At 46.5% G+C, this 24,550-nt stretch overlaps 2 protein-coding genes across 7 annotated transcripts in view; both read right to left on the minus strand.

Annotated features, from left to right (window-relative positions):
- The window catches only part of arhgef1 (Rho guanine nucleotide exchange factor (GEF) 1), a 36,768-nt gene extending 21,372 nt beyond the window's left edge, over positions 1-15,396 (minus strand). The window contains exons 1-3 of one of the 6 annotated variants that reach the window (XM_076737012.1): positions 15,304-15,396; positions 671-757; positions 401-514 (exon numbers count right to left, since the gene is read on the minus strand). In XM_076737012.1, the coding sequence (XP_076593127.1) occupies positions 401-514; positions 671-721 (165 nt within the window). In that variant the 5' untranslated portion in view covers positions 722-757; positions 15,304-15,396. Of the gene's footprint in view, positions 1-400; positions 515-670; positions 758-4,584; positions 4,600-8,135; positions 8,158-15,303 lie in introns of those variants that run through there. The other 5 variants (XM_076737011.1, XM_076737007.1, XM_076737008.1 and 2 more) reach the window with 5 other exon arrangements.
- Positions 15,397-18,097: 2,701 nt separating this feature from the next.
- The window catches only part of erfl1 (Ets2 repressor factor like 1), a 35,600-nt gene continuing 29,147 nt past the window's right edge, over positions 18,098-24,550 (minus strand). Inside the window, exons 4-6 of the mRNA XM_076737800.1 lie at positions 24,097-24,283; positions 22,326-22,455; positions 18,098-20,620 (exon numbers count right to left, since the gene is read on the minus strand). Of these exons, the coding sequence (XP_076593915.1) occupies positions 19,809-20,620; positions 22,326-22,455; positions 24,097-24,283 (1,129 nt within the window). The 3' untranslated portion in view covers positions 18,098-19,808. The remainder of the gene's footprint in view (positions 20,621-22,325; positions 22,456-24,096; positions 24,284-24,550) is intronic.

The raw sequence follows: 24,550 nt of genomic DNA on the forward strand, positions 1-24,550 counted from the left end.
GAAGAAACTCTTAATGAGAGCCAGGCTGGAATAAAAAAATGATTTTCCATCGGGTGGACTCGTTAAGATGCCCCTCACATTTTTACCCTCACATAACCGCAAAGTCCCTTTTGTATTATTTCAACTTCAATCAAAACTGCCATCGATTGATGATGTTTAAGTTAAGTGATGTTTCAGCATTAGTGCACAAACACACACTCTCTCATCAACACACACTGTGTGGTGAAAGAACCTCGAAGCATAAAAAGACACTTCGGCTAACACTTCGAGCGATCGCACGACCCGTGCAGACGGCCGTCTTGATTAAAATAGACGCGTATCTGCTCCATCAGACCGATCTGAGACGGGCGACTGAAAAAGGTGGCGCTCAGTGCTGCAATACAGGAGGTGCAGTTCTCACCAGGGGAGCAGGGTCGAACTGCAGAAAGACATGATGCATGAAGACCAGCAGGTGGGTCGGCCGGTCCTTCAACGTGTCGACACTGTTGAAGTGTGTGCACTGCTCATCTGTCGACTGAGAGAGAGAGAGAGAGAGAGAGAGAGAGAGAGAGAGAGAGAGAGAGAGAGAGAAAGAGAGAGGGAGGAAGATGAGTGAAATCAGACATGAGGAGAACAAAGCTGAGAGGTGATGATAAAGTTACACTCAGCTGCCGTTTTTTCATTCACTCACGTCATTCAGATCATTCTCGAAATCCTCATCCTCAGCCCCGATGATGCTCATGGCTGGGTTAGAGCACTGAGCCCCGAACACGCCCTGCTTTGGAGAGAGGGGGAAGAAAACAAGACAATTAGCCAACATTACGTGCTACACTTTGAACCGGTAGGCTACCTCTTTGACATCCTGAGCCCCCGCTGGGCAAAGGCAGACATGAAGCCAGATTAGAGTTTGGACACTGTGAGCTTTCCAAGTGCAAAATAACATCAAGCGGAAAGAAGGAAAACATCCCGGTACCCAATCCCACCCGGGAGAGAGGGAGAGAGGGGGAGAGAGGGAGGGAGAGAGGGAGGGAGAGAGGGAGGGAGAGGGAGAGGGAGAGGCCTGATGTGCCATGAAGGTCCTCTGAAGTAAGTACAATCCCATTTATATTAGCCAAGCAAGGCAGAGAAAAAGCAAAACGTAGACACTTTGCACTTGTCTTTTTCCACCGACTTTGCTGCATTTTATTAAAATGACAACAGCTGGTGACAGAGCGTGCAATATTTACTATATTTACTGTGTTTAGAAAAGATTATTCTCTCATGAAACATCTCATGAGGCCACTGGGAGAGGGACCCTGATAAAAATGATAATGAAGCAATTAAAAAGGTTTTAGCTAAAGCAGCGCTGAAGTCCTGTTCCCCCAGGCCACGCTGAAACATTTAGTTTAGGTGTTGAGATCACCGGGGGAATAATTCAGTGCTGAAAAGACGCTGGAAAACAGCATTTTCGGTTCGAGCTTTCTCTGAAGTTTGGCCAAATTTTGTCTCTGGAAATAGTTTTTCAGACCAGTGTTGGGCTCAGTAATGCGCTCAGAGGAAAACGCTCCTCTAGCCGCCATGACGGAAACCCTCCAGGTCTAAAAATGCAGCTCATCTGAAATGAAAGGTTTGCGCCAATGCTTGCCTTTGAAAGCCATGAATGGGGAAAAAACGCATCAGAACGGCTGACCAATTTACCCCCACCCTTCACACCCCACACCACTTCCGCTGCACGCAAACACACCCAAAACACACAAATAACACATAGCTCATGTACTGTATTCAGTCCTCTGAATGCTGCAGACCCAGAGACGCTACCAGGGAACACCCAAACACACACACACACACACACACACACACATCAAAAAACCCCACAGCTACACCACACATTTAGCTCTGTCCACTGCAAGGTGAGTACAGAGGGAAGAAGGTACGTCGAGCCAGAGGTGTAAGCATGAGCCAAGGGAAAAAGTGTGTCCATTAGTAGGAAAAAAAGGCGTTGAGAAAAGGTTAGTAAGGGTTTTTATGATGAGTTATCTTACAGATTCAGAGTCACTGAATCTGGTTTCTTAAAGAAACTACAGGGAGCTTTGTGCTGGTCTGGGCGCCCCTGTGGGACCTGGTGACGGCCATTAAGAATAACGATTAACAGCAAATCTTCTCGCTGACGGTCTTCTTCGCTCCTGCAGGTAATGTGGAAGCATCTGTGTTAAACTTTGGTTTCATAACCAGTTAAAAACTCCTTTCGTGTGACGGTGTTGAACGACACCTGAAGGACATCATTCAGTGCAGGCATGATGATGTGAACCTCCACGTCAGACGAGGTCTTCGAGCGGCGGCCTCTCATCGAATCTATCCCAGAGTCGAGGCTAAAGACCAGGGCTGAGTCTTTTCTGTGAAACTCTGGAATAATCTGCCAGAAAAGCTGCTCCGACCTGAAGTCTTCTCCTACTCCTTAAACCACACTCCAAGTATTATTTTAATATTTCTGGTTGTATGAAGCAAATGTGATTCATTGGATATTGGATTCAGGAGAATTGCTGCATCAGCGTGACAAAATAACTTAATTTGTCAAATATTTGATTTAGTAGTTTAACCAAAAACATAAAATTGCATTCACTGCAATCACCCACCCTCTATCTCTAAAACACTAAAGTCATTCATCTATTGTGCTCTTTGGATGTGTTTCCCTCCAATAAATCACGTAAAATGAGTCAATAGGAAATTATTCTTACTGGATATGCAGAATTATTGCTGGACAGCGTGCCTAATTACACGAGGACTGTGTGGTTAAAAGGAAAAGGAAGTGAAAAATCACTTAGTGGGTAGAATTTGTAAGGAAATGTGGCTGTGTACACAACCCCGATTTGATTCACGGCCTGAACACAGTGGGTGTGTACAGCGGCGGGCAGGAGAGTCGATAAACGCTCTGAGGTCAAGGTGAGTTCTTGTAAAGAGAAAGAGAGACGAGCAGAGCCGTTAGTCAGGGAGAGGAGGAGGAGGAGGAGGAGGAGGAGGAGAGGGAAACTCGCAGACAGAGAGAGAATGTGTTCATTCATGGCCACGGCCATTTCCAGTGGGCTGCGGGTTGAGAAAGGCCAGCGCTGGAGCAACATGCGTAGGAGGGGTTAGCCAAACAGAGACGCGGGCCTGGACACACACACACACACACACACACACACACAAACACACACCGCCGCTTATTCTCACGAACACACCCAGCCACCACCTTACCCACGCAATTGCAAAGTTATGTCACCGTGACAAGAACTACGACTGACCAATGGCGCGAAGGCGGATCGAGCCGCTTCCTGGTGGAAGGATGAAACGCTGCACTGTTACAGCTCGAGAGGAAACTTCTGATTGGACACTGACTAACGACAGGTGCGAAGGGCCAACGTCTGCTCGCTGACACACACCGGACGCTTCGGACCACACGCTCAGGCTAAACTAACCTTCTTCTGACCTGGCTGGACTCGGACTTGTGGATGATTTTTTTGGATCGACTGAGTAATTGTTGCAGCTCTGAAAGTAAATGATTTACTTTTGCATCTCAGTTAACAGTCAAAGTTTGGTTCAGATGCAAATGCAGCAGATGCTTGTAAAACCTTGTAAAAACACTGATGCTGCTATGTTGTGCTAGTGATGACAGCATGCCAGCCTCATTACAGGAGATGCTGAAGCCAGTCCCTTGTTATTGTTATGTCTTCGTTGATATCGGACTCGCAGTAATACATGTTTATACCCTGCGAGATAAACTGGAACGGTCGAGGGGGGGAAGCTAATTGCGGTTACTCAGAAGGAAGTCGGGAAGGTCAACTCTGCTCTGCATTTAAAGAGCACAGGAGGGGCAGGAGTGGGCGCCTCCTCTGCCCCAGAAGGAGCCAAGTGGTACATTCCAACATATGGCACAGTTCAGACAACAGATGGAGACAGTCTGTGAGCTTCGACAGTAACCAGACCCTCTTCCCTTCACCTCCGTGGTAACTGGCCTGAGCTCCAAGCTGCGAGGGTCCTCCCCGGCCGAGGGGCAGGGAAAAAACCTCGAGAATAAGGTATTCGAACAGAGCGTCCCAGAAAACCAGAGATCAGCTCTGGTGCTCCTGAGAGTCAGCAGCTGCCCCCCCCCACCCTCCCATCACATTCCAGTACTAACTAAGTGTCAGGTGGCATCAATCCAATGATAGCCATCAAGCGTACGTGCCTTTGTGTGTGTGTGTGGGTTAAGACTGAGCACGTATGTGGGAGGGGGCCATTCCTATGTGATTGTGGGGAGCTGCCAGCGAACGTGTGTGTGTATGCGTGCGTGCGTGTTATAGGACAACTGGTCTTTACGGCAGCATTCCTCTCCATCTCCGGGCCGACCCGGCCGAGCTCTAATACTGTATAGGAAAAAAAAAACAGCACCTGTTTCATGAGACCTCTGGAACATGTAGATGCAGTCGTAGTAACAGTAACAGTTCAGCATTTCATATTTCCACCAGGTCACTCAGAGGATACGCTGCAGGCTAATTCTAAGCGTTACATCAGGTCTTATGCAAAGCCCGCGACCATTGTGAAACAGTAAGCGGTTTTAGTGAAACCCCTCAGACCAGGAAGAGTGGACGAGTCCAACCGTGACCTCACCCCGAAGTGGGCGTCCTCAGCGTCCATACCGCGACCAGCGGGGCCCACACCTGTCAATGAGCGAGGACGGTGCGGTGAGTGTACCCGCCCAGGATCGGGTCACATGATGCAGTGCTTATTAATGCAGGTGCTCCGCAGGCAAACCAGCAGCCGATCGGTCGACAGTGATTTGTATTCTGCTTTTTTTTTTATTCTTCATTCAGTAAAAAGAACACGGCCCTTTAACCCACAGGTGAAGATGGCACAAAGCATGTGGCATCTAAAAATAGACGAGTCATTTCACACACACAGATCAGAAGCACAGCCCGCAGTCACATGGCGATGTTAACAGGTTACACATGACATCATGGGCTGAACTGCACTCACCGCTGGACTGAATGGAGAGTAAAGAGTCCACACAGGTGACTGACACGCAATCATGCTTTAAGATTTCACACACACACACACACACACAAATCAATTACATTAAAAAATCTGTACGTTACATCTTCTCCTTTTATCTCATAAGTTCAACTGCTCGACACAAGACGTCTCCTCACTCCTGTCGCAGTGATGTACAGGTAGCACTCCGTGACATCACTGCTGGGTGTGGCTACAGGTGCAACAGAGCACACTTCTGACCATCAAGGCTTCCATGCACAAAATAATCCAGTTTTTGTGTTTATTCTGACAAAAAGACAACAATCATGAGCTGCAGACGTGGCTGATGAAAATGAGTATCTCACTAATATTCCTGTTTACATGCAGCTGTGCACTCAATTGCGATAGTTGCACATATGCAAAAACTTTTTTTATTTCTTGACGTATTGAAGTAGGTGTGTTTCTCCTGCTGACCAGAAATGTGTGCCTTGGAAAGAATAAGGTCTTGCACACTGTTTGCATTGTTTATAACACACAGAGCTGACTGTAAACAGGGAAGAGACCGTGAGTCAAACTGCGGTAAAACCACAACTGAGATGCATCCTCTAAATGTGCCGTGTGCACGTCCAAGGAGTGCTCCTACAATCCAATCAAAAATTTGTTGTTTACATCACCTGTATCAGATAATAGTTGAATCTTAGTGTGCACGTAAACATAGTCAGTGAAACAGTCAGAGGTGACACAGATGAAGACACTAATCTAAGAGACGCTGTAATCATTCAATCGTACACAGCGTGGCTTTATACTGTACTAACACGTCGGCGAACTCCAGGACGCGTCTTGGTCAGAGGGACGATGTCTGACTCACCGGATGCAGACTGCAGGGAAAGCGTGCTGCTGCTGTCCTTCCACTGTCTGTGTATCATAGACTCAAACTCGCTGACGCTCCAGGAAACAGCAGCCTCCAAGCTAACAACCTACACGCTGATCTGCACTGAAAATGGCAAGTTAGCCTGGATGCTAACGGTATGAACGTTAAAAAGCAAGCAGCTGTTAGCTTTTCTTTGGCTGGAAGAAAGGTAACAGCCTCCCCCCCAACAATATGTTGCAAGGGCACCATGGCCACATCCTGGGCTTAGCACCACCAAAGACAAATGTGACTGGTTTCCAGTAGTGCAATGGTTTTTCCCCCTATACCAGAATGCTAATGGGTGCAGCTCAGAAAGGTCTGGCTAAGCGAGGCTAGCGGTAACCGGATTAGACGTGTATTTAAAAAGTCAGATCTGAAAAGTTAAAGTTATTTGAACTCTGAGTGCAGCGACAAGGTGTAAAATTCAAGATTCCCTGTCAACGGAGTAAAACTCAGGCCAGCGTGAAGTGATTGATCATGTGTAGACACCAGAACGAGAGCTAGCAACCGATCCAAGCAGGGAAAATAATAAATCCGTTAAGTTAGCAGCTGGTGAGGGGACACTCGGCATACACCTCCCTGAACTGAAACGACTAAAATTAGAGCCTTCCTCCTTCACAATTACTAGACGCACCTGGCCAGAGAAGCTATTGTATAGGTCACTGTTCTCTTCTTACACTCAGCCACAATAGGCTGTGTCCTGTCCTCTATATGCTGTGAGGGCCGTGTCCAAAAATAGCCTGGCAGCTAATGGCTATAGCTTGCTGTGTTTGTGCTGCTGTTTATCTGGCTCTCTCATCAGGCCTCAGCCTCATTAGCAGAGACTGGGGGGGGGGGATTCCTACCAGCACCGCTGCTCTTCCAGCGGCTGCTCCCTGAGGCGCCCCAGCAAAGAAGAGGAAGAAGAAAAAAAAAGCCGGAGGGGTGGAAGGTGGCAAATGGAGAGGCACACAGACAGGAAGTGGGTGTAATTTCCTCAGGAAGCTATCAGAGCCATTTTTTGTACGACCTATCAGATGAAACGAGGGAGAGAGAAAGAGAAAGCGAGGCAGAGAGATGGAGAGAAAGATGGTGAGAGTGAGAAAAGGCGGACGTAAAGTGCATCAAAGAAACCTCCAGAGCCGAGTTCACATGGGACCCAGAAAAGGAAGTCACTGCGGAGCATGAACGAAACCCCAGTGATGAACGAATGAGGAACAGAGCGCTCATGAGGGAAGGAGAGGGCGGCTTACACTGCAGGGTTAACAGGCGCGTTTAGCAAACATTAGCATTCTGAGGGGCTTTTAAGACGCCACAGAGGCAGTAAGACGGCTGTGAGACGGATACACCACGACAGAGAAGAGAAATAAAAATGGAACGTGTGCTCGTATCTCAACAATTATTCTGTCATCGTTTTCAGGCGTTCCCCAGCACATTTGCTAATTTATCTGTTGTACTTGACATCAAGACCTGTGTTGCCTTCATACACATCGAGGACTTGGTAGGAGTGGTTAACATGACTGTGGCTGCAAGCATTAGCCTATATGAACCCTACAGACTAAACAGAGGGGGGAAAAAAAGGCAAGTCGCCTCGTGAGGAGAGAGGAGGAGGAGGAGAGGGAGCGTGGAGGTGGAATTAAGAGAGGGGACACGCTGCAGCAGGAAATGAAGAAGAATGCAGGAACAGCGAAAAGAAAGGAAAAACAGGCAATGGAAACTCAAGTGTGAGAAACTCTGGAAAGTCCAACAAGCACAGGGGCATCCAGAGAGCGTGTTTGAGCAGAGACGCACACCTGAAGCAGCCTTGACCAAATCATCTGAGCTGCAGCTGCAGGAGTTCAGAGTGCGTTAGCAGTGAAAACAGGGAAAACATGCTCTGCAGTCTGAGCGAGGCGTCTGCATGTCACAGTGTGAAATGTGCACAGGTCACAGGCGTACGGCAAATCAGAATCAGTCCAGGAAGTGCTTAAAAGAACTAATATCACACTGTAGAAAGACAAGTCAAAGTCCTGCATTGGAAATGTGACTAAAAATCCTCTGCAGAAAAATGACTGTTAGACTATTACATATCATAGAATTAACCATCAATAGACATAAATAAACACAAAAGCAGGATTTCACTGTTGTAGTTGGTTGACATGGAGCTCATTTTAAACTTCTACTAATGATTTTCATCACAGATTAAAATGCTGATTATAGTCTTGATCAATCGATTGATTGTTGGTATGTTTGAGTGCAAATAACCAAAAGTAAGAATGAGTTAACGCCCACATTAACACATTCGTTTGACGGCACAGCTCACTGTTTGTTGGGGTTGGCAGGTTTCTTCGCCTCTGAAGCAGGAAAACGCCGTCTTAAAGGGACACTCAGCTGACTTTACACCTGCAGTTCAGCTGAGGCGTCGCAGGCAGCACGCCGCCTAACACGGCCTGGGATGCAGCTTTCTGAAATCTGAGAAAATAACCTTAACGACGTCACCAGGATTATGACGGATTGAGCCTGAGATCGGAACAAAAAGCCTGCGTTACCAACTGGGGAAAACGTGGGCATTCAGCAGAGATGGGGGCTCTGATGAGAGACAGCAGAGTTGCATTATGGGAAGTGTGTGACCCGTGCTTGTGGCTTCAAGTCAGGACATCTCAACCCCTGCTGCCTCAATTGTGATCATCAACTTCTCAAATCCGTCTTTCACAACCCCCCAACTTAATGAAAGTGCAATAAAAAAGCTGTATCAGAGGTATTACTGCCGGACGGATGGGCCCGACGCGCAACGCAAGCGTTTTAAATTATTCTATAAACAGAGACTCGATTGAAGGATAAGGCTGTTACATATTCACAGAGATAAGACGCTTCAAGATAACGAGCCTGACTGTCTGCGTGTTAGTTCAACGAGGCCGGCAGAACAGAGGTCTGAGTATTACGGAGGGCAAAGTGATCCCAGAGATCTCGTCACCGCGCTGACAGCGAGCAAACAACGGCGGTGGGGGGGGGGGGGGTGCACTGTGAGATCCTGGAGATAGTGCAGCACAGCAGAGCGAGAGTACAGGGGAAGTGGCATCAGTGTGTGCGTGAGAGGCAGAGGCTCGTCTGCGGTGAAAGTGTAAGAACGTGTTTTTTTCCCTCCTCTTCTGACGACCACATCCTTTTCTGTTTTCATCCCTTCTTTCTCGAGCACCTCTCCGCACCTTCCGCTCCGTTCTCCTCTCGCTGTCTGAACCTCCTTCGTCTCCTCCACCTTCGGCCTAAAATAAAGCGGGCCCTTGTGCGATCGCTCCAAGACAGCCGGTGCATTCATGGCCGGCAGACAAGGGCCAATTATGTAATTTAACGACCATTACGTAGTGGCTAAAATAAGATTATGGCCAACGGTGCAGGGAAAACACAGGCAGGTCTTTTCATTGCTTCACTGGATCCTGCCTTACATGCTGATTTTAGCCAAAGCGATCACATTGTTGAATCCCTCTGTGAGAAAAGGACTTCTTGCACCGCTCGTGCGTCTCCTCTGACAGTTACATGGTTTTATCCGGACACAACCTTTGCAGAGCATCGCTGACCTACATCGCTCTCAGAGGCTTTTAATGATGCTGAACAATACGTTTTGAGGATGATGTTAAACAAGGTATCCCAAACAAGCCGCGCTGAACCTCCTCCTCCACGCACATTCACCGAGGCTTAACCCAGCCTCTCTTGGTTTTCTCTCGTTTCTCCTCAGAGCCAAAGTACACTTCGCTCTCCTGCTCCAGCGAAGTGCCGCCCCCACCCAAACCCACCCCCTCCATCCTCCCTTTCGCTCTCGCTCCCTCCCTGTCCCCATATAGAGGTCACTGGCTCCATGGAAACAGTTGATAGGCCGGGGCCAATCGACTGGCATGGATTGGCAGCTCACAGCGAACCTCCAGCTTGGCCTAACTGCTTCCATGTGTGCGTGTGCAGTAATTGCTCAGGCCAAACACAGAAACCTCTGACTTTGTGACAAAACCCTCTCCTCGTGCATCCACAGGTCTGCGTGTTTGCCATTAGTTTGCTGATTTTAAGACGATACCAAACGGAGCAGCGGCAACAAGCTGACAGCGAACGTTTGGAATTTTATTCTGCCCAGAATCAAAGTCTCTGAGGCCAAAAATGCGTCTGTACTCTGCACAAGCACACCTTGGTTCACGCTCACGTCAGGCCAGCAGCGCGCAACCCAGACATGCAACATTCTTCTCTCCCCCTCAGGATTGGCCGCCTAATAAGGCATCAAGGGATAATTCACTCTCTATCTCGACCAATCATAATCAAACGATGAAATAACGACCCCAGCTTCGGTGAGCTAACACTCCAGATGAGGCCAACCACAGAGCTGATTACTCCAATATTTGACAGCGTATAGCCAAAATATTGATAGCCTACATTACCCACAATGCAACGCACATACTGCTCAGTCTGAGATTCATATGTGTTATGCTCCACGCCCTCAGGTGATTTCATTCCACTGTCAAACTTGTACTCTTCAGCATCGGCCGACTCAAGTGACATCACTTGAGGCACTCTATCAGATGTCGCACCCCTCCCTCTGGAGCCCCGAAAGGCTTCATGCGACTTATTTTCCCAAGAGCCAAAAAGAAACTGAAGCCTAAAAAGTGAAGAGTGCTTAGCGTGCTTCCTCAGTCCACCGGCGGACTTTGGATCTAATCTATCAGATGAATCGTGAATTAAGACAATGGTTAGCCGCAGCCCGAGAACGCTTATCAGCATCAGATGACAACTCCTTTAAAAATAGGCTCCATCTATCAAGAGAGGTATCCAAATCATTTTCGGTATGTCATACAGATCTTAAGCATTGTGTGCCAGTACGCGTCACAGGGATGCTTTCAATGCCAGCAAGCTACAGCAGAATGAATGTAGATGCTGTGCCAGATTAACCTGTGATCCTACATGCACAGATTAACCGTTCTGTGTTTCCTACATGCACAGATTAACCGTTCTGTGTTTTCTACATGCACAGATTAACAACTCTATACATGAAATCTATTGGCTGTCCATCAACCCTAAAAGAGGGATCCTTCCTCTGCCGCTCTTATTGATTTTTTAGTGTGTTTTTTTGTTTGTTTGTTGTTTTAAACAGTGAAAATTACAATTTCCCAGATCCCAAACCAACATTTTGAATTTTTCAAACTGTTCAGCACCCAAAGACAGTCAATTTACTGTCATGGAAGCCAAAGAAAAACATCACATCTTCACAACTACAAAGCTGGAGCCAGCAAATTTGGGGTATTTCGCTTGAAATGTGAATTGATTATCCAATAGGAAAGCAGATCATCTGCAGAGCATCTGCACCAAACAGCAGCTACACTGACAGAAAAGGTCAACTTCACGGGTGGAGAGAGAAATCACCATTATTCAGAGTGACAGGAGAAGTTCTGAGTTATTGTCCAGCTGTAAAAGTGTGATTATCAATGCATCCACAGCGTTATTACAAAACACAAGATTCCCTTTTGTTTGTCAAGGCCTGCGCTGACGCACAGCCAGCACACTGTCTGCACACACTCGCTCACTCAGACTGGAGGACCTTTCACCCCACCATACCCCCATCTTTCACTCGTCAAGAGTAAACATCATCTATGGAGTCTGCTCTCGCTTTTTCCACCCTGACCCTCGAATGAAAGAGCTCATTCTGTGCCCCCCCCACCCCCACCCCCCCAACCCTCGCCGTCACATCAGCTTTCCAGCCATCTCTCTGACTCACACTTGTACAGACGGATGTAACTCTTTCCATCTTCTACCTTTTTCAGAGTGTGAGGAGCAACCTGCAGAAGCCCAGGTTACACAAACCTCCTCATAATCAACCGTGAGGGTTAGGGTAGACGCTCACACCCAGATTCATCCCGGGGGTCGTTCTCGCCCTCTGACCTCACATGCTGCACGTTGCGAGCCCCGTCTTGCTTCGCTGCGGCGTGTGAAGCAGGCCCACAGACGGCAGAGAGATGACAGAGACTGGCAGGTGAACACGCCGTGTGTGTTCGCCTGTGTGAGCTCGTTCACTTAAAAATCAGCGTCCGGTGAATGAGCTGACAGGGTATGACTGCTGAAAATAATAACCAGTGCTTTGTCTGCGCTGAAGAAAAACCTTTGTCAGCTCAGACGAGAGGAGGAACAAGTCAGTGCAGGTGAGTGTTGTGGGTTTCTGCTTGAAGAGCGCCTTGCAGCCCTTTTGAAACACTTTACAACTCATTTCTAATACCTATACTTCACATTCTCTAAGTGTCAATTTGATTTTATCACTCTTGACTTTTACAGTACTTTTACTTTTTTCTCTTAACTTTGTGTATTTTGACCAGTTACGCACCCAAAACTCCACTGCAAACTCCTTGTACAGCATGTGAAAACCGGTTTCTGCCCGTGAAAACAGCTAAAAAAAATGTCTTCAGTGGCTCTGCAGTGAACTCTAAAACCTGAGAACACGACCCCGATGATGTCATGGTGATGTCATCAGGGTTATCTCACCCTGGGCTTGGACAATAAACATTTGTAACGTGACAGAAACTCTGGATGTGGAGTTTTGAAGAGATTTACCAGGGTGCATTATGGGAATTGGAGGACGAGATGTTTCACTGGAGTTAGCCTTTAAAGCTACTTAGAAAACCTCACATCATTACATCCACACATATTAGCAAGTTGCAAAAGGCTAAAAGTCGTCTCCGGCATCGGTCTCTGTCACTGCAGACATTCTGACTTCTCGTCGTAGTGAAAGCACGGCTGTCACCAAAGACATCAGCAACGGCTCACTTCTGTTCAGGCGTCCCGCTAAGCCGTGACAGCAATCCAGCACGTCCAATCCCAGGACAAGAGGTCGAGCGACTAATGGCTTTGACCGACAGGATGTTTTACAGTCAGTGTGAGCTGGGATTGGCTGCAGCCCCCTGCCACCCTGCGAAGGATAAGCAGTGAACAGCATGCAGCAAAAAAATGATGACGACGGCAGATATTGTGATAAGAATGATGATTTTAGAGGGAACAGCAACTCCAGTGCATCCTTGTATCGGCCATATCAGGACCCTGAAACTGAAGCAGCTAAATGGAACTCAGCCATCATTCGTCTTATTATTTACATCTATGCTTTCCTTAGCTAAAAAGGCCCATTCCTGTCCTTTGTATTGTTTTGTCTTTTGGTCTTATGTGTTCAGGGTATTCTTTAAGGAACCATCAGTTAATAATCGGGTAAATACCGAACAAATCACGGTTGACGTATTTATCACCCACAAACTGCCTGCGACAACCACAGATATTGAAAGAAGGGAAGCTGACAGATCTCTGATGTCTCACTCTTAACATACAACGCGTGTTTCCACGAGCGATCTGTGCAAACAACTGCAGGAACACTCAGCTGCACCTTCCAGTGTGTCACCTTGCTCACTGCTGAGATTAGCCGTGGTTTCAAATATAGTTGTGTCACAGGCGCAGTGCAGCATAACCACCTTCCTGTGCGTGCGTGCGTGCGTGCGTGCGTGCACACACACACACACACACACACTTTCGTAACTTCACTCCACCTCACCCGCTGCACTCATTCAGGAGGAATCAGTAGATTTCTGACCCGCGGAGAGAAGAAGAGCAGCCCAGTGCGCTCTGTCTCTCATTATCTGCTGCCTGTGCGTCAATCTAACTGCAGCCAGAGAAGAATACTTGTGTTTCGTTTGAAGTCCCAGCCTGGCTACAGTAAATTATTAGCTTGCCTGCAACACAGCTCCAGGCCCTTAGGACACCCCCTGGCTGTTCATCTGCGGGTGCCATTACCTGTCATTCCACTTGTCGGGTATCTCTCATACAGGCTAACAACAACTGTTAGGCCTCGCCGCAGCCCTCTCCCAGGTTATCTTCCTACGCTCTGAGAGACAGCGGACGTGGGTGAGTTTACGTTGGCCTACGACAACAGAGAGAGTGAGAGGCAGGGAGGCAGAGAGAGCGGCACGGCAACTCAGATTATAGCCAACATTCCTTTAAAAGGAAGAGAAGGTAGCCTTTGGGCTCCAGACAAGCCTGCACTTGTAAAACGTGGAGAGAGAGAGAGATGACAAGTGCAGTGCTCCTCTAGTCTAGCAGAGCGTAACAGGAAGTGGCAGGGCCTGCTTCACACGGGGCCTCTGGGGCGCAGCGGCTGGCTGGGGAACCACGTCACAGTCTCCGAAACCGCCAGCTGCAACGCCCTGAACACGCGCGTTGGCACCGTCTAATAATCAGAAAGCCGAGTGGTTATCAACATGCACCGGAGGAATGAGTCTGCTTGGACAGGGCTCAGAGGAGCGCGAGTCACCGAGGCACGACTAAGCCAAACTGGCCCGGCCAGTTGCCTTAAAAAATGTCGCTGTTTGCAGGAGTGATTAATGAAAACATAACCGCCGAGCACACCCCACACTGATCCACCCTCCTCTGAAGTTAAGGACGGAGGTGAGATTATGAGGCCGCACTACATGTACAGTAACTGCAGCTTCCTGTGAGCGCAGGAAACCCTCGTCTGCACTGCACAGGCATCGTCCTGCTCTGCACATAGTGGGAAATCAATTATATGCAGACACTAATTACTGAGCAGTGTCTGCACTGAAGCCCCCCCCACACACACACACAAACACACACACACTCTATATGGGCCGGTCAGATGAGGGGTGGAGGGGTGGAGGGAGGGACTGGCGTCACACTGTGCAGGTTTGCAGCCTCCTTTCATGTTGTACAAAAACAATTAAATAAGAGGAAAACAAAGGGCTTGATCTGGCGCTGATTACCAAAGTGTCTGCAATCACCACGCTGAGAGACCTTTGACAGAGCAGAAAACAGCAAATAAAAGGCAATTAACGAAGAAAAACACATATTCTGTAGCTGCACTTTCCTTAGGAGACACAACCGCAGTGCCCCTGTGACACATGTGAGGAGGACACCGCTGAAAAGAAGATATGAACACGTTAAATTTCACAAGGTCACCAGCTGTTCAAGTCCCCACTGACCACCAATGACGCGGCGTAACTCTTTTTCAGAATATTAAAGTGATCTGTACTTTGGGACCAGACCCGAAACGAGACTGGTCGTTAAATCCGAGATGGCTTTGGCGGAAAACGCACACGGTCCAGCGGTGCTACCTGAAGTTGTTCACCGCAGAAAACTTCCACTTCCCCGCTTCTGACACTCACTCAAAGTTTCGTCGGTAGAGCCGTGCTCGTGCCAGCGGTGCATTCATTAAGCAAAGTGTTAAAAAAACACCGATTTCAGCTCGTTTTCTCGCTTTTACAGCAGAGAGGACGAGATACGCCGCGCAGCCGAGCACCGCGCTCCTGTCTGCGGATCGAACCGTCCGCCGCTCGGGCTCCGGGAGGCGGAATAAGCCATTTCTCTCGCTAAAACAAACATCCACCAAGTCTTCAAACTGGACCACACAGAGCCACGAAAAGTTCAGAGGCTTTGAAAAGCTCGTCGGCAAAGCGTTAAGATAATATACTCACCCGTGAATACAGAGAAAACGACAGTCGAAGCGTCTAATAGGTTTCCTGTTCGAGAGTTGTCGTGTGTCGGTGGGGCGAAAAAAAAAAAAAAACATTGTACGCGGAAGTGCACGTCCAAAAAAAAAAAAAAAAAAAAAAAGGCACGGGGTCGATCAAAAGGCGGAAAAATAAGGAGTTTAAAATAATGTGTCGGATAACACATAAAACAGTACACATGTGTTTTCGTCTGTGTGTGTTTTACAGCTCGAGCGTCATTAAAAAAACAGATCAAAAACAGTTTAAACGGCTTGTTTCCGCACTGTGTTACACAATAATCCGTCCCCGCTGGCTCCTCACTGTGCCACACTCAACTACTTAACAAGCGTCATATTTAACGATTATAGTGTTTTTATTTTCTACAAACGACATAATTATCTTTCTAAAATATTTGGCGAACATATTTATACATGTTATTTGCATTTCACAAAGCAATACTGCTCTCAATGGGAAATATTTCACTAATTCTCTGATAATTATTGGTCAATTTCATACATTAACTTACAGGAAGCCTGTTGCATAAATCTGACTTCTGCTTTATCATCATCATGAATGTCTGAAACTCATGCAACAAACAGGAGAGTTGTTTTCTTCCTTAATTAGCCTCTTTTTTTTGTTCCCAAACAAGCGCATATTACGCATAAATCATTCCTCTTTAAGCTCTTTTTCCACAGCTGACCTGCTATAACATCCAGTCTACATCTGAAATAAACAAATAAATCTCTCAGTCTGCTGTGAAGCCACTCGAAACACATGACGGATGTTTAAGCACCACAGAAAATATTTGCCTGTCGTGAAATCACAGCAGCTGTTTGCAGAGTTGGTCGCTCCAGCCAAACTTCGGTCCCTGCTTGGTGGCCGGCTCGCCACGCTTCTACTCCAGCCTCCCTGCGCCACCTTGTGGACAAACACGGACACGACACGGTCCCTTCACATTGTGCAGTTTTTACAATTTGAGATTTTACCTGCAAGCTGATATGACCAAAACCTGCTCTGCCTTTCTGTCCAGTTAAGGTTTTAAACCCTCAATTGAACAGAATAAAAATCTGGGGTTCAAAGTTCATTCTTGACCTTGAAAAAGCAAAACAATCTCACCTCAAGGTCAGGTTAATGTCACATGATCTTCATCATAATCAGCTTCCACGCAGTTGTAGATGTTTGCTCTGGTCCCTGCTGGCTTGAAATGAAGTCTGTTTGGAGCTCATGTCCTTTTTTTTTTTCTTTTTTTTTTTTTTTTAGGTTTTGCATCACATGTTGATGTAGAAGTGAACCCCAACCAGGTCACCAGGGCTCTAAACTTAGATAATTTCAAGATTGGTGGCAAAGTGTTTACAGATGAAGGATGGTGAATGGTAAAGAAAAAGGTACCGCTCTGTGTTTGCACCTTCTGCCACATTCTACCCTTAACTTGAACTATGGCAGAGCTGCCATAAACAACCAAGCAGAGTTCAAAGGAGTTTGCATCAGTCAGAACTGAAATGGTTATAAGGGGAAACAGTCATGAAGGTTTTTCATGTTCGCTGTGCAAATTCACTTAAAAGCTGTTTTCAGCTGCAGATAAGGGTCCGTTTTGGAAGTGAGCTGTACAGACTTTGAGGGGTTTGTTCCTCACTCAGGTTATGATGCACCGAACCTTTGCAGATGCTCTCTCACACCTTGGACATGCATTTAAATCAGGCATTTCCTGGTTGGTGGTGAGAGGTTTGCACACGTCAGACACAATGAAGAAAATCTCCTTCGTGTCTGTGTTTATCAGTGCCCGTGTTGATTGAAAGTAACGCACAAGTCCATAACAAAATGCAGTAGTGAAAAAAATGAAAGGCCAAAAAAAAAAAAAAGTCTTACAGACTTGGAGCAGTCAGTGTTTAAGCAGTCAAATGTGTGTGTGTGTGTGTGTATGTGTGTGTGTGAATTGTCATGACACCATCAACATTATCCCTGTAATGTAGGCACATTATACAGACTGTATTATTATTATTATTATTATGAGGATGATGATGATGATGTATAAAATAGAATGTGTGTGTGTGTGTGTGTGTGTGTGTGTGTGTGTGTGTGTGTATTCACAAGGAGTGGAAGTAAAACAGGAAAATGGTAAAATTAGGAGCACATTGTAAAAACAACACCATCAGCATTAGAATCTACTGTATGTTTGATTTTTATTCATCATTCTCTGATTATCAAATTCATGCCGTTATTAATTTAAGGGCTTTTTGTGAACAGAGATCTGTGTTAGTTCGCTGTGATGAAATTAGAAGTCTCAATTTTAATTCTTAATTTCTTCACAGCACTGCTCTGTATTCAGAATTACATCGATATATGTATCGAAATGTTTAAAATAAATGTTTTGTTTTTATTGTCAAAGCTAAACTAGACTCAGAATCAGTAACCAACATCTGAATTTGGCAGATTTCAGCAGTCACAATTATTTCTATTATACTTTACTAACTACAGGAGATTTAAAGTGATCAGATGAAAATCGAATATGTTTCTGCTTTATCGAGGTTTGTTCCCTGCCTTAAATTAGACAGCGTGATGGAAAACCTGCGGTGAATTTCAAACATTACGGCAGAAATCTGACTGAAGAATCTCACTTTTCGTCGCTCGATGTCACAGAACGAATCCATTCAACAAACTCACAGTCAACGACAGTTCACTATCCAGAATAATGTTTATTGCTTTTGAAGATATTAATCTTTTTCTTCTTTTTTGCACTTTCCATTTTTCCTCTTTACAGTAAAACAAAGAGAGATGACAGGTAAAACCACTGCATTGTCATTTTTGGATGTGTACACACACATACACACACAAAGGAAACAGTATTTACAGCTGTTAGTTAGTGAACTCCACGTGGAGGTGACTGGAGGCCTTTCCTGTAGCAACTCAACAAACATAGAGCTTTACATTAACTTTACAATAGAGCTTTCACAACTAATCGTATACCGCCACTGTTTGACAAACCATAGGCTATAAAGGCTATGAAGCTGTACAATATGCTTTAGTGTTCACTCTGCTGAGAGACTGGAGAGAGGATGTCGTTTCATTAGGTCTGGTAGAGCACAGATACCCCCCCCCCCCCCCACTGTGTGATGTCCTCAAGCAAACCCGATTGGTCTGCTGCTGGCACGGACAAAAAGCACTGATTGAAAAATAATCAAAACAGATTTTAGGGAGAGGATTTAAAAAAGAAAATTCAAAGACCAATATTATTCACATTAGACTAATTACAGTACAGTTACACTGGGTGAATGCTAACTATAAAAATAAGTCTACCGGCATATTTTTGAACCCAAAGGGTTTGTACGTTGGGCATCTGGCAAAAATGACCAAAGGGCACAATTAATTGGGGTTGAGAAAATCGGAGACAATTCCCAGTGTGAACTCTGTCCTCATCATAGAAAAACATCTTCGGAGTGCAGATCTTCTGCCATTAATAATTTAAACTTTGATACACCTAAGCTTATAATTTTTCCAACATGTTTAAATACTGAATTAAATCACAACAATACAGCTAAATCTTATCATAGTGAATAATAATTAAATGTAATGTACACCATAATAAAATATATACACAGAAATATTCATACAAATTTCTAGATTGGTCCGGCTCCCCCTGCTCTCTTTTTCTTTCCTTTTGCGACATGTGCTGGAAATACTTGAACCACAGGACAAAATAAATATCCACAAACTACCACAGTAAACACTATAAGAAATATGGACTTTAATATTTAAATTAACCCGCAGGAAACAACATCATATGACAGTAAGTGCAAAGGAAAATTAGGGGCGACAATTTAACTCGCAAGATTTCGGAGCTGAGATGATTTCACTGAAGGAGATGTTGATGGAAAAAAACCACTAGGTGGCAGTATTTGACTATGTCTCAAAAGTCATGGTAATTATATATATAGCCCAAATCTCAAGAATTACAGGACAAATCTGTAAAATTGGATCGATCCGAGCATTATTTGTTGTTCTGTTCTGTTAGTATAGGGATGTTGTTTGTTAATGTTCGTCAAGGCAGGCATTGCTGTGTTGTAATTTACCACCTCACTGCCTTCCATCATAGCTCGGCTGCAGACAGCAAATTGTAGAGTACTGCTGGCAACGCGTAAAACAAGTCTAGAAACCATGGAGCGATCATTTGGTGTGAGAGATCAAAACAGAAAGGACAAGATGGTGATACAGACAGCCGATACCCTACAGAGTGTGCGCTCCATATATTCTAAAATGGACAAGTCAGTGGTGTAATGGACTGTAGGCAAGTTAAAAACTTACACAGCAAACAGGGAAACAGTAATTTTAGAAGTAAAGAACATAACTGCCTTTCTTGGAAAGAAAGTATCTATCAAGTGCGATCGGGGAGTTGACAATTTAAAGCAGAAAAGTGTCTCCGAGAAAAGAAAGGAGAGAAAAAGAGAGCGACCAGAGCTCAGACTGGCAAGATGGTGGACGCAGGAGAGAATGTATTAGCTGTGGATCATTTTGAGAGTCTCTGTCTCCCTGTGTCTTTCATGCAGAGCCATGGAGGGGGAAAGTGACGGAGGCAGGGACGGGGGTGGAGGAGTGATGGGCATCATGCTCTTCAGAGGATGTGGGGACGCTGGCGGGGGGAGAGAGGAGATGGGTGGCAGCACGTTCCCTTTCTTTCCATCCAACACTAGCTGCGATCGGTTCGCCAGGCCGGATTCCTTCCTGATGCCGAACTCGTGCTCGTTCTCGTTGTCCGAGCTGCAGTCGCTCAGATCTGTGATTTCCAGGTCTGAGTCTGACTCCGGGTCCTGCTTCACCCCTCCTCTCCTCTCCGTGGGGCTCTGCTGGCCCGTGCCAGTCCCGGCTCCCAGGCTGACCGCTCCCAGGCCCAGACTCAGCCCCGTGCCCGGAGGGTTGACCTCCACCCTTTCCCTTTCCCCCAGTGACACCCCGATGTCCGTCCGACCTATCGAGGGGCTCCCCGGGTAGGGTGGCAGGCAGAGTCTGACTGGCTGACCACCCGCCGTGCCGTTTGTCCCTCCGGTTTGCCCTGCTGCTCCCCTCTCACCCGCACCTGCATCCCCTGGGGGGAGCAGGGAGGAGAAGGGGTGAGGCAGCTGGGAAAGGCTGCTCTGCAAAGGGTTGGGGTAAAACTGGGAGGGGTAGAGGGAGCCAGGGGGCAGTTTGGGGCAGTTATTGAGAGAGAAGGCCCCTGGGAGGTAGGGGTTGAAGCCCCAGGGGTAGTCAAAGGATGGGTTGCGCGGGTACGGGCCCAGCAGGGACGGGGGTTTGGAGTAGCACGGGGCACCTAGGATAGAGGAGAATCCAGAAATGGAGGTTAGCGCTGAGAAGGGCCAAAGGTTTCTTGACATACAACATCCAAGAATGTTCACTAATTATGCTCAGCGGTATTAGCAATTCTAATCAGAAGCCACAGGGGCCAATTCTGGCACGGTTGCTTTCAACAAAAAACCTGATGGTTCATTTATGCATGCCAGTACTGTGAAGTCCACCCACCTCACACTGCTGAAAACCAGATGTGAACACAAAGATCCTACTCTGCAGCCAACACTCCGAATGCCTTATTATTTCTGTGAGCTAAAAGGGAAATATTTGGAGACATGCTGCCTCTGGTTTGGCTGCACATCATCACAGTGGTGACAGTCACCTTGTTGTAGCTGAGCGATATTAAGAATTCATTAACGCCGAGTCTGTGCACTTCCAGAGGTTAAGTGACTGACAGGGAGGAAACTTGCTAACTGTCGATCTTTTGTCCCCCGCCAACGTCCCGACGCGTCACCGTATCATTTCCGATTAAGCGCGAACCTTAAGCAAATGAAATATTACACCGTGTTTTAACTCAGGTCCTCGTGAGCATCACTTGATAACAGAGAAAGGGGGTAAATTTGAGGTGATGCTGGAATTCAATTTTAATGAACAAACAAAAGCATTGCCTCTCAACCTACTGTACTTCCTTCCAACTGACAGCCGACTCAAAGATTCTCTCGCTCTGCTGCACCCTCCACCTCTCTCAGTCTTCCTCACTCTCTTCTTCACTCTCTCTCTTTCACTCTGTTATTTACTATGCAGGGCTAATTTGACAGTGGTGAAGTCTCTGCGTGCTGGGCCAGGAGTAGCTGGCAGACACATGAATATTGAATCAGTCAGGCAGGCCTCACTTGCTTATGAAAACACAGTAATGGGCGCCCACAGGCCACAAACTGAAGCCTGCACCCTCAATTAGGGCCTTCCTGCCTGGGAAGGGATTAGGACAGCGGGGACACATGGGAGGGAGAGGAGGGTGAGAAGGGAAGAAGGGGGGAATAGGACCTGAGGACAAACAGAATGGGGAGTTGGGGGGCAGGTTGTGTGATGAGGAGTACGTGTGTGTGTGTGTGTGTGTGTGTGTGTGTGTCTGTGTGTGTGTGAATACATCTGTTCACATACGCTGCCTCTCCAGCTCCGCACACATTCTGATGCACGTATAGTGTGTGCTGCCGTACAAACAAAGGCAGACGCACGTACGCCGTCGAGCAAACATACACAAATCGGCGCTGCGTTTGTTGTTGACGGTGAGATGGTGAGAGGAAAAAAAAAAAACCAAACGCGCACAATCACGCTGAAAAGGTGGATGATTTCACTAGCCGTCAACTTGTTTCTTAGCACCGCTGATATGCATAATTCACCGGCTAACCTGGCCTCTCTCACCTGAAGCGCAGCCTCACTGCAGGCTGCGATGGGACAGCCATCTCTCTTATTTCCTTTAACAATAAATGTTCATGCCTCCCCATATCCTCATTCCTCTCCCTGCTCTCCTCTTTCCCTCTACCTTCTCTTCCTCCCCTTGTCTAAGCAGGTCTGCTTTCTGTGTGTACACCGCCTATGCGCCTCACACACCTTCTATACAAGCTGTTCTTTTCCTCCCGAAGAGGGCTTTGTCTCGAGGATACTGAAAGATTCCTATTTTCGGCACTCAGAGTTTTGGGCTAACTTTTCAACTTCTATTAGCTCACCTGAACTGAGGAAGGGGAATGTGTCCAGTCTCAGCTTGTCTCCTTCGGGTCCCGGGGCCGCGGTCCCTCGATCAAACAGGGACGTTCCCCTGCCGGAGTCTGGCAAACGAGGAAACAGGGACTGTATGGCCTAGGCGACAAAGAGGGGGAAGAAGATTAAAATTAGTTTGTGTTCTTCCTAAACAGAGTGCACGAATTTCTACCAATCCGCTCATCCGATGCTGCTGCTCTTTGCAGGGTGAAGTCATACATTGACAGCAGCACCCTGCAGAGTGTGATGCAAACAGTGACAGAGTTGCAGCAAGGACAGGATAAAAAGGGGCGCCATGGGACTCGGGGTAAAAGAGGGAGGTAGGAGGACACGGGGGCTCAGAGACTCAAAGGCAGGAAGAGTACAGAGTCAAATGGAGACCAGCTATTAAGACTGTGGGCACAAAGGATAAAATACGAAGAGAGAGAGGGATCGTGGGCCAGTGTGTGTGGAGGGACACAGGACGAGTAGGACTGAGATCTGAGAGAGTGACATCCATTCAGGATACAGGGCGTGTGTGTGCGTATAGGTGTGTGCGTGTGTTTTTTTTTTTTTTCTGTGTAATATACATGAAGGAGAAGGAGGCGAGGTGAAGTAAATGGAACGGTTGAATCTCGGGAATCAAGGGGACAAAGGGGGGATTTTTTTTTCCCTGGCAGGACTTTGGATCAATAGTATCTGTCACCCCGCAGCCCCAAGTTTGAAAGGCGAGACTGTACTCCCATGCTGCGAGATCTGCGTTGCTTAACAAACCGCATTAATGACCCGCCATTGATCTGATCTGACGCGACCCCTTTGCTTTCTATTTCTTTCATTTTCAATCGATGACAGATGGATACGCCATCGGAGACGGGGATGAGAGAAGGAGGGGATAATGTCTTCTTTTGTTTTAAGGACAAGTTAAAACCGTCCCCCCGCCACTGTCTCCTTCAGAGTCTGCGTCTCCTTATCCCATCTTAAGGAGAGAGCAGACAAATGATGGATGATTGTCTCTTACTGTACTTTCAAGTTACCTGCACTTTCTAGGACATCAGTTGTTAGAAATAAAATTATCCGCACGCCGGCACTCACATCCACGTTAAAAATACATACTATATCCATAATGTATAAATTAAAACATTTAAATTGCTTTATTTTCTCATCACTTTAATAGAGCCACAAGCAAAGCTAACACTATTTTTGAACTAAATTATGACATTTTTCTTCATGCTTACCTCTTGCTGTGTGTGTGTGTACAATTTATCTCCGTAAAAATTTTACAATCTCCCAGGGCAAATAATAAGTATTCTATTACTATCGCCATTAGAGAGTGAATAAAAGATAGACAGGATGAATACCACCCATTCCCTTGTAAAAAGCGAATGCACAGCGGGGGCCTGAGAAACAGAACAGCAAAATCACTAGAGTGAAATGGATTTCAGTTACCTGAATTAAATCAGTATTAATAAAAAATTAAGGAGCAGAGCACTGTGTCCTGCTTCTTCTCCCTCGTTTTTATTTGTCCAGCTTTCTCTTAAATTTCCAGTGTATTATTTATGACACGCTACAGAGACACACGGTAAAATCAAGGAGTTAAAATCGAATATGGTTATAATTTAGATTTCGCTCTGCATGAGTCTCTTTCCTCAGATGTATCTGACTCTTCGCTTTCTATATGATTGACACTTCATTATCTGCGTATTTATCTGACAGAATACATCCCTCTGCCCGTCCCACCCTCTCCCAGTCCCTCCATCCTACCCTTCGTACCTCTGGGCTGCAGTCTGGTGCGGTGGAGCCCCCGTTGAAGTGGTTCTGGGCCAGAAAGAAGGGAGAGTTGGCCATGTCCAGGATGGGGTAGTTGACGAGCACGACCTTACTGAAGTTAAACTTGTAGGTGAAACGCTTCCCTTTGGTTTTGTGCAAAATGCGCTTGTTGTAGTAATACCTGCAAATGAGGAGGAGAGGGTATGGAAGGAGGGATGGAGTGAGGGAATAAAGGAAAAAGGAAGAGGAAAAGGAAAAGAGGAGGGAAGGATTAATATAATGCTCACATCAAGGTTTTTTGTTTCATCGCTAACAGAAAAGAATAAGTAAACAACCTCAGCGCTGTAGGGCGAGAGCTATGCTGATTTCCCACTGTTTTTATTCATCTCCTCCTTCTTCAAATCAATTCATGTCTGACTGCCTTGATTCAATACAACACGGTTCTTTA

This window comes from Chaetodon auriga, chromosome 8, assembly GCF_051107435.1.
Source record: "Chaetodon auriga isolate fChaAug3 chromosome 8, fChaAug3.hap1, whole genome shotgun sequence".
In the NCBI taxonomy this organism is placed as follows: domain Eukaryota; kingdom Metazoa; phylum Chordata; class Actinopteri; order Chaetodontiformes; family Chaetodontidae; genus Chaetodon; species Chaetodon auriga.